The sequence below is a fragment of the Nicotiana sylvestris genome, chromosome 6 (assembly GCF_000393655.2).
Source record: "Nicotiana sylvestris chromosome 6, ASM39365v2, whole genome shotgun sequence".
Lineage (NCBI taxonomy): Eukaryota > Viridiplantae > Streptophyta > Magnoliopsida > Solanales > Solanaceae > Nicotiana > Nicotiana sylvestris.
The window spans coordinates 35,409,294-35,419,981 of record NC_091062.1 but is presented as its reverse complement, the minus strand read 5'-3'; the positions used below and the strand labels follow the sequence as shown (position 1 = coordinate 35,419,981).

Genomic DNA, 10,688 nt, shown 5'->3' with positions numbered 1-10,688 from the left:
TGTTCCTCGTCCATTGGAAAGGGTAATCACGAGAGGAGGCCACGTGGGAATGATATGAAGACTTGTGGAAATTCAAAGATAAGATCCGATAGTTTATGCAGCAGCATTGCGCCGCGGTCGTCGCAATATTGGGTGGGGGAGAGTGTGATGACCCACCATGTCATCATGCCACATAGGCGCCATTTGGCATATATTAATGCCATGTGGAAGCTTACATAAGAAGAAGGCTAGCATTTGTGAGAAGATTCTAGAGAGGTATGGACATTTCCTTAGGAAGTACCTAGATCCTTATGGATTTGCTAAGAAAGTCCTTGGAATCTTCTAGGCTTGTAGAGAATTATAGAGAAAGCCCTTATCTTGTAAATATCAAGGACTTGTATAATAATTAATATTTACATACTAGCCCCTAGGAGACTAGTATATAAAGGGGGCCATTCATTTATAATTCATCAACCAAGCAAACAATTCAAGTTCTCTTTAATACAAAGCTTCCTTTAACAATTCTCTCATGTTCTTTCTTCCATTCTCTTAGTGATCTTGAGTATAGTAAGGCTAACTTGGCATAGCAAGTACGTGAGCAAGTTATGCAAGATAAAGAGCGAGTTGTCAAGTGTCGCACGTGTACTTAGTTAACAACTAAGGACGTGACAATCTGGTATACTTCGGTTCAACTCAAGCTGGTAATGCCAAAAACACCGTTAGAACGGGAAAAGATGAAATTGACAAAGAAATTCAACCATGAATTAACTCACAGCTTCCGCGAGATGTCGTTCCGCTTCCACATTAACTTCATCATTAAAACAAGAAATTACAACCAGAGACTATGTGGGATGCGGTGCATAGCATATGAAGTAGCTCACCATAGGGTCCCCTTAGTAGTTGCAGCTACGCGCCAAGATGGCTACAAAATGAACCTATCAGATCATGCACATTTAGTGCAGAAGTGTAGCATAAGTACGTAAATCTACGCGTACCTAGTAAGTATCTAGCCTAACACCGGAGAAGTAGTGACGAGAGAGTCAACATCGACACTTACTAATGGTCCAATAAATTAATATGATAACTCATAAACAGATATGAAGCACAACAGTGAGATAAAAACCGTAACCAACATAATCCCAATATTTCTTTTAAATCTCTCAAATCTCATAGTCAATCTCAACAGATCAGAAATAGCAGGTGCAATCTCAAACGGATAAGGAACACCATATAAAATGCCAGACCTCAATAGAAGGGGAATCTCATGAATTTTCGGACTACTAGCGGTATAACGCATGATTATGCCGAGGTCGTACGGCCTGATCCAGAGTATTGGGTACACTACCAAGGGTCGACCAGCGCGCACCAGAGACGCATCTCAATAAATTGCCGAGGCGTTCGACCCAATCCACAGGAAAGGAGGAAACTTATTAAATTATGAGTCACGTGCTTCAACACAAGTACAGGAGCATAAAGTGAATATAACTTTTACCGTTTATCAAATATCTTGCCAAATAACTCAAGGTGATAGAGCTCGGCCTAATATATTCCTAAAACAGTTTTAATTATAAATTCAATTAAATAAGCTAGCAAATTGATTTCAAATAATTCAAATATTACATGATATAGTCCTAAGTTTACCCAAACCTAAACATCTTTAGCTACGTACGAACTCTCGCCACCTCGCGCATGCATAGCACTCACAACTTGTAGCACATAAAAAATTTGATACCTACGGGGTGGTTTTCCACTCACAAGGTTAGACAGGAGACTTACCTCGCTCCGAAGTTCTATAACCGGCCCCAATGCCTCTCTAACACCTCAAGGCGATGCCCATCTATCTTAAACTAGTCAAACAACATGCAAACCTATAAAAATATGCTTCAACGCCCATAATCAATCAACTATACAAAATTCTCAACTCCTCTCGAAAAGTCAACAAAGTCAACCCTGGGGTCCATGTGCCCTGATTTCAAAAATTCTTGAAGATAATCATTACCCATAACACCACAAACTCAAATATATAATTTATTTCTAATTTCATGTCCTATTTCGTGGTCAAAATTCAAAAATACCATTTATAGGTTTTCTTCCAAAAATTCTACAATTTCTATCAAATTCCATATTAAAATCTATATATCATCCAAGTATTTAATTCACAATAAATGACAATTATTTACCTTGCAATAGATGAAAATCTCCCCTCCAAGAGCTCCCAAAGTCGGCCAACCCAAGTGAAAAATGGGAGAAATGAGTTAAGTCCCAAATTAAATCCATGTTCTGCCTAAGTCCTTCCTCATCGCGATCGCGGAAAGACCATCACAATCGTGAAGGCTAAACTAAGCTCGCCCAGAAGTCTCACTATGAGAACGTGAGGCAGGTAACGCGATCGCGCAGCACACCCGGACCTACCATCGCGAACGCGATCTTCTCTCCGTGAACACGTAGACCAAACCTGCACCTCATCCATTCCTTCCGCGATCACGAACTTACCCACGCAACCGCAAAGAGCTAACCTCTAAACCAGGATGCAATGCCAACACTTCACGTTCGCGTTCACCATCCTTTCCACGTGGACATGATGAACCATCTTCACAAACTCCGCGATCGCGAGCCACCACACACAATCCCAAAGAACAACTTTACCTAGCTCACAATCAACACTACGCGATCATGAGCCTACTTATATGATCAGGATGAACTCCCCTGACACTAGAAACCAATAATCACAAAACAAAAAAATGGTCCGGAACCATACCGAAACACACCCGAAGCCCCCGACACTCCGTCCAATCACACCAACAAGTCCCAAAATATAATACGAACTTGCTCGATGCCTCAAATCATACCAAACAACATCAAAACTACGAATCAATGATCAAAACCTTTTTTAAAACTTTTAAACTTCGACGAACGCATCCAAATCATACTTAAATATTCTGAAATGATGCCAAACTTTACATACAAGTCGTGAATCATGATGCGAACCTATTCTACGCCTCGAAATTCCAAACGGACATCGAAATCGCCAAAGTCCATTTCATATCAAACTTAGAAATTTCTAAAATCTTCAAATGCCAACTTTAATTTCCACCTTAAGCGCTGATACGCTCCTGGACCATCTGATATTCGACCCGAACATATGCGCAAGTCCGAAATCATCATACTAACCTATTGGAACCTTCAAATTCTGATTTTGAGACCACTTAATCAAAAGTCAAACCTTGGTCAACTCTTCCAACTTAAAGCTTCCGAATTGAGAATTTTTCTTCCAAATCAACCCCGAACTTTCAGAAATTCAATTTCGACCACACGTACAAGTCACAAAACATGAATTGAAGCTACTCAAGGCCTCAAACCGCCGAACGATGTGCTATAGCTCAAAACAACCGATCGAGTCGTTACATGAATTACAAAAAGATATATATATATATATATATATATATATATATATATATATATATATATATAAAAGATTTCAAAATCTAAAGAAAAAGGAATCATATTCAATGGGTATGGTTGAAATTCAATGAAATATATAAATGAGTCATACAAATTTTGAGGAAGATTGGAGGTAATTTGGACTGATTTGGTATTAAAATTCGTAGTTAAAATCGAGCTGAAAAATTTCTTCTGCGACACATGTATCAAGAACACATTTATACATGGATATACATGTGAAACACATTTGATACGAATATGATACACAAATGATACATAATATGATACACATATCATTTTCTTCGTGTTTCATCTTCTATTTCGAATTTTCAATTCAAACCACCTCAAAACTCTGTCAAATCATCCCAAAACTGATATTCAAACTTATTAAGTTGTACCCAATTTATTCTAAATTTCTAATAACGTTCACTCAAAAGAAAGCAAAGATTTAACCTTTTTTTTTGCTACAAATAACTAATTGGTTTATATTCAATAAATTGACCAATTTTTATATAAGCTACTTATAAATAGACATAGTTCTATATTTTTCCAAAAAAGAATTATCTATTCTTGTCCTCCTAACTCCTAAGAGGCTGATAAAGCCAGCTAGGACCCATGTATGGAACAAAAAACTGGGACCCACAGTGGTGATATCGTAATAAACAGGAAATGCAGGGGCATTCTAGCAATGACATAAGACGTTGTACTCTAAACAAGGCGCGAAGGCGTGTCAAAAGGGGGAAGACACGTTGGAGAAAGGAAATAACAGTAAACACTAAATTTGTATATCGGCAGAGTTTGTTTCTGTGTAAGATTCACTACCCAAAAACGGAACTCTCTATATAAACAGATTTTCATTTAAGAAACTGATCACTTTCTCATTACTTAGCCCTAGCTGTGTTTCTTTTCTTTTTTTCTAACAGTCAATTCAATGGAGTCTCCGCCGTCACTTTCTCTATACATGTCCCAGAATTCAAAGTAACTCTCATTTACTGTCTTTCTATTCGTTTTCTTATCTGGGTTTTTACAGTTTGATTTGTGGTAGATGAATTTTATGAGTGAAACGCATTACCCATATGATGATTTCTTTTTGGGGTTTTATATCTGAGTTCTTGTGATTCTGATGATGTTAATCATGCATATAAAAAAGTGGATTCCAAAAAGTACAAACTTATTTAATCTTTTTTTTTTCTTTTTGATTTTTTATGTGGTTTGTTGTGATTCTGATAATGTTGATACATAAAAAAAGAGAATTCTTAGTAAAACACAGACTATCTGTCATTTTTTGTTTTCTCTTTATGTGGTCGTCTTGATTCTGAAAATGTTGATACAAAGAAAAATTCAAATTTGAGACCCATTTGATCATGTCTTTTTTTTTTTTTTTTTTTGCTTTTTTAATCTTTGATTTTCTTTGTGTGGGTCTTAATGTTGATTTTCTAATGATTTTAATACACATGAGAAAGTGTATCTTTCACCAGAATTCCGAGTATAACAGTTAACACAAACCCATGTGATGTTTTTTTAAGTACTTTTCTACTTTCTTTATGTTAATTTTTTTTTTTAATCTGATGGTGTTTCATCTGAACTCTGAGTAATAAAACACATACACATTTGATGTTTTTCTGTTATTTTTTTTACCTTTTTTTATCTGGGTATGTGTGAATTGGATGGTACAAATGCATATGAAAAGAGTGTTTCACCTTTCCTCATTTGATGTTTTTCATCTATTTTTGGTTTCTTTTGTTATTATGATGGTATTTATGCACACACAGACCTATGATGTTTTTCATTTAATTTTTTTGTGCGTGTGTGATTCTGATAATAAATCACATCAAAGAGAGTCTTTCACCTGAACTAAAAGCAACTCAGACCCACTTAATGTTATTCTTTTTTAAGTATTTTTGTTTTCTCTATGTGGGTCTGATGTTATTAATGCACATGGGAAAAGAGTGTTTCTCCAGAGGTTTAAGTAAAACACAGACCCTTTTGATTTTCATTTCATTTTTTTTGTGTTTTCATGGTTTATGTCTGTGTGATTCTGATAGTTTTAATGCACAGAAAAAGAGTGTTTCCCTGAATTCTAAGTGAAACACATATCCATTTGATTTTATTTCTTTTATTTTTTGTTTTGTTTTCGTTGTGTGTGTCTGTTTGATTTTGTTGGTATTAATGCACAGGAAAAGAGTGTTTCCTAGTGGGAGTTCAATCGATGGGCAGATGGTGGATGTCTCGCCCTCTATCAGTTGGAGTTCAAAATCAGAGTCTGTTAATCAAAAGGAGGTATCAATTTCTGTTGTTCGGTTGCTTCTTAAAGCTTTGGCTTTGGCATGTAATTTGCTTTATTAGAAGCATATAATTTCTTGATGACGATAAAAAGTTTGATTATGTAGTGCAAAAAGTCGTGTGTCTCTTCTTTTTGGAAATACTGAAGTCAAGTTGAGTTTGATGAAGGTGTGGAGAGAAAATCTTGATGCTGTTGGTTTTCACTTAGCATTCCCTTTAAACAGGGAAATATGCACACAATCTACCAAAAGAAAGCTAACTTGTTGTATCTTTGCAAGAGTTTGAGAAAATGCAAACATTAATACTTAGGCTGGAATCAGGTTTCCCAAAAAATTGCCTGAAAATGGTGTACGAGTATATTTCCATCAAACAGATAAACAAATTATGGGGCTTGAATTTGAATCAAACGAGAAGCAGAAGTTTCTTTTTTCACCTAAAAACTAATGCATGTTGTTGATACTAACAATATTTTAAACCTATCTTTCAACAGTCATGAATCATCCTCTTCATTGCTTTACATATAGCATGCAATGTCGCCACTAGCATTTGGTTCAGTGGCAAAGGTAGTGAAAAAAACATATACAGCAAGCTATGTGCCAGACATTTTTCTATATCTTTTCAGTTGTGTATACAGGAGTTGTGTAGATGTTTTGATTTGAATCTTTATTGTTTATTTTTCTGGAGGTTATAGATTTCACGGGTAAACATTTTATTGTAGGACATGGTACTAATGCTGATGAATCGTATTCATTTTGTAGTTTATTCACCGTGAAATAATAGATGTTGACATGGAAGGAGGTCATAGTGATGCAATGTTTATTGATGGGAATACTGAATCTAGTAGCAAAGGAAAGGTAACTAGAATTGCGAGTAGTTATTACAAGCATCTTGGCAAACTACTGGTTACCTCTATGTTTTATGTGTGTTCTGTTCAGGGGCTAATTTGTGGATTCTCCTCTTTCGCAGGAAATTTTGCTTGAACTTTCCCTTGGCCGTGGTGGTTCAGCAGATAGTGGATCAGTAGATCAAGTTCAGTCTTCGAAGAAGCACTGCCCTTCAGAATCAGATGGTCTAATCATTGGAGATGATTTTGGCGCCGACCTATATTATGGAGATGATGTGCATACAGACATGTATTTTGATGACCCAGCGCTTAAGGAGTATGCCAATATGCAATCACATTTTGATCATATGGATATTCCACCTGGTGTTGAGGTTCCAATCCCGTGGATGTCCAGTCCTGCTGAAGCTAAAATGGCGCCAACAACTACAACCACATCGTCCGCTTCGAAAGCTATGAGTTTTCCTTTTGGAAAAGAAGCCCCTAAGGTACTAAGGCACCAGTCCACTTCATGGTATGTCTCAACTCCTGTTAGTCAGCCTACGCCATTTGAGCTATCTTCGTCGTCTCTGGGACCTGCTTTTTGCAAGAGCAGACTTTCTGCCAAAGGAAAGTCACAAGAGACAAGTTGTAAAGAACAAAGTTGTTCTACAAACCTAGCACTTGGGGCAGGAAAATCTTTTAATGCTCAAGGATCTTCTTTTAAAAGGAAATTCCGTTTTTTCGAGGGAACTGCCTCTGACAGTTGGCATGCTCAATCTATACCTGGTGTATCTCATTTCCCTGAAGTTCAATTTGTACCTCCACAAATGCCTGGTTGGACAAATTTACCCTTTAATATGACAACTGCTCCAGCTTCTTCAGGGTCTATGCTCGCACCAGGTGGTATGAACTCTCTCCCTATGCAACAGGTGCATCCGGCATTTATGCTCCCACAAGGTGGTATGAACTCTCTCCCTCTGCAACAGGTTCATCCAGGGGTTATTTTCACAGAAGGTGCTATGAACTATTTCCCTCAGCAACAGTATTTCCCTCAGCAACAGATTTATTCGGGATCTGTTCTCGCACCAGGTCCTACGTACTATTTCCCTCAGGAAATGGATCATGCACTCTGGACACAGGGTCTGCACGAGAGTGTAGCTACTACAGAGAGTTCATCAATTCAGTCTGGATCAGTTTCTGGTGAGGGACAACGTAGAGATTTAGGTGAAAGTCTGAAGAATTTCCGTCTCTTCAAAAAATTTGATACTGTTCAAGATCATTCGGACCATTTCTTTTCTGGACTTGCATCCCTTGACAACCAGGTTGGCGTAACTGAAAACATGTGGTTGATAGTTTTGATTACTTGTGCTTCATCTTATTACTAAATATTTGTCACTTTGCTGTAGGCCTCTAAGAGTTGCGCCAAGAGAATACAGGAGGAATGGAAGATACTGGAGAAAGATCTGCCTGGTAATATGAGCAAATTTTCTGTCTTCCATAGCATTTCTACCTGATCTGTGATGATTGTTTTTGTCATCAAGCCATTGAATTACATTCTCATAAATTTGTCTAAGTAATTAATGCCTGAGGAGCTCAGCGATAATGTGAATTAGAGATAAAAAACTTGCCTGTTGTATATTTTTTGTAACGACACTCACTTGAGCGCCTTTTCATGAGCAGATACCATATTTGTCCGGGTGTATGAAACAAGAATGGATCTGTTGAGGGCAGTGATTATTGGAGCTGATGGAACTCCGTACCATGATGGCCTTTTCTTCTTTGATGTGTTCTTCCCTAGCAACTATCCCAATGTTCCACCAGTATGTGTCTACCTATCAAGATATCTTATTTTATCTGTGATGTGAAAATATTATAATTTCCCCTTTTTCTACCTAAAGTCTAACACCTTCCTAACTATTTTTGCCAGCATGTACACTATCATTCTTTTGGTCTTCGTATCAATCCGAACTTGTATGAATGTGGAAAAGTGTGCCTGAGCCTTCTCAACACATGGGGCGGGAGAGCGAAGGAGAAATGGATCCCTGGTGAATCAACTATGCTACAAGTTTTGGTTTCCATACAAGGGCTAATTTTGAATGCAAAGCCCTATTTCAATGAGCCTGGATATGCAAAGATGAGTGGATCAGCCATGGGGGAAAATTGCTCAGTACAATATAATGAGAGCTGTTTCATTTTAAATCTCAAAACAATGGTTTACTGTATGAGGCGAGCACCACAGGTATATGTTTGTTCATGACCATCTATTACTATATAAGCTTTTCAATTATGCTTTATGACATTATTTTCTTGGAGTTAATTTTAAATATGATCACTGAACTTTACCAGCTATAACAGTAAAGTGACTGAATTTTAGTCACTAAAAAGGTAAAATTACAAAATTATTTTGTCACATTAAGCCAACTGAGTTTTATTCACTATGACAATAAAGTGTAAAGACTTTACCACTATAACGACAACTTACCAATCAAGGTGTAGTTATAATGGGTAAAGCTCAGTGACCACGCAACTTGATTTTCTTGATAAAATACTAGTTGTCTTGTGCCTTTGGTCTTAAATCAACTACTACTAATTTGGTTTCCGGCTCTCTTGTTGCAGCATTTTGAGGATTTTGTTGTCGGGCATTACTTTCAAAGTTGTCACGATATTCTTGTGGCATGTAAAGCATATACAGATGGTGCTCAAGTAGGTAGCCTTGTTAGAGGATGTGTTCTGGATGCTGTTGAAGGCGACGAAAAAAGTTGCTCTCAAAGTTTTAAGGCCATGTTGGCTGGATTCATCCAGACACTTGTAGATGCATTTACAAAGATTGGCGCAAAGGATTGTGACAAATTTCTTCCCTTGGCACAAAAGGCGCCAACTGGAGTAGCGCCACCAGTTAACATAGAGAGCTGCTGACCATATATAGACTGAAGATATTAGTAGAGGTACGCGTAAGCTGGCCCGGACACCACAGTTAAAAAAGAAAACATTGTTATACCTTATGTTGACAAACTAGTTTTGAACTTGCATCATGCAGCCGAGTCTCCATGTTTTTGGGTGATATTTTGTATATGGCTGTTATGACAGTTTATACAACTAATCGATCAAATTACTTTTTTGTTAAGCTTTTAGCTCATGGTTGTTGATACACTTTTATAGCGTACTCAAGTTTCAACCGTTCTTTCTTTTGTTTCTGGCGTTGTCTAGGGACATTAAATATAAAATGGAAAGGTCCAAATATTCCCTTGAAGTATACGAAATTAAGCGAATTTGTTAATTCAACTGATAGGCTATAAGTACCATTGCTTACCCATTTACTTTTATCCCATCAAAGTAATTACTCTTCCTACCCATTATAGCTTTTATGGGTAATTTGTCTCTTTTTCTCCTTTTCTTTTTTATTTCTCTTTGTTCTTCTTTTCTTTCTCTTCTCCGTTTCCTTTTTTTCGTTTTTTCTCCTTCTTTGTTCATTTTTTTTTTCAAATCATATTATTCTTTATTTATTTTTTCGCTATATTCTATTCCATTCTCAATTTGGCTCCTTTTCGTATTTTTTTGTCTTTTTTTTCTTCCTTTGTTTATATTTTTATTTCTTGTTCCTTTTATAATTTCATTTAACTCTTTTTTTCTCAATAATCTAATTGCATTCATTGTTTTTGCTTTCTTTTTTTATACAATAAAAAAAGATATTGATATAGTAAATATTCGTTCAATTTTTTTAAAATAAACTAATATAATATATATATATATATATATATATATATTATTTTTATCTCTAAATCAGTTACTAGAACAACTTATACATTATTGTAACACCTCCTTTTTGCGCGCCCGCCTCGAAGGGTTAAATGCGCGAGGGAGTTTTTCCAATTTAAGTGACAATATTCGAAATGAGATTATTTATTTAATTCAGAGTCGTCACTTGGGAAAGGTTTGGCTTTTGGTGTCCCAAGTCACCAGTTTATCTTGAATCCCAAATTGAGGAAATTTTCGACTTTCCAAATGAAGTCTGCGAACCAGAAATTCTAAGTAAGAAATTCTGTTGACCCGAGGGAAGGTGTTAGGCACCCTCGAATCCCGTGGTTCTAGCACGGTCGCTTAAATTGTTATAATGGCTAAATATCTGATTTAAATACATGTTGTGACTTATGTGCTTTTATTA

General features: G+C 36.6%; 1 protein-coding gene across 1 annotated transcript; it reads left to right on the top strand.

Moving 5' to 3' along the window:
* Window positions 1-4,089: 4,089 nt before the first annotated feature.
* On the top strand, window positions 4,090-9,650 carry LOC104225299 (uncharacterized). Its single transcript, XM_070148284.1, has 9 exons — window positions 4,090-4,228; window positions 4,344-4,398; window positions 5,598-5,700; window positions 6,462-6,557; window positions 6,670-7,848; window positions 7,933-7,996; window positions 8,207-8,346; window positions 8,454-8,765; window positions 9,143-9,650. The coding sequence occupies exons 1-9, from the start codon at window positions 4,090-4,092 to the stop codon at window positions 9,440-9,442; spliced, it is 2,388 nt and encodes a 795-aa protein (XP_070004385.1). The 3' UTR covers window positions 9,443-9,650.
* Window positions 9,651-10,688: the final 1,038 nt, after the last annotated feature.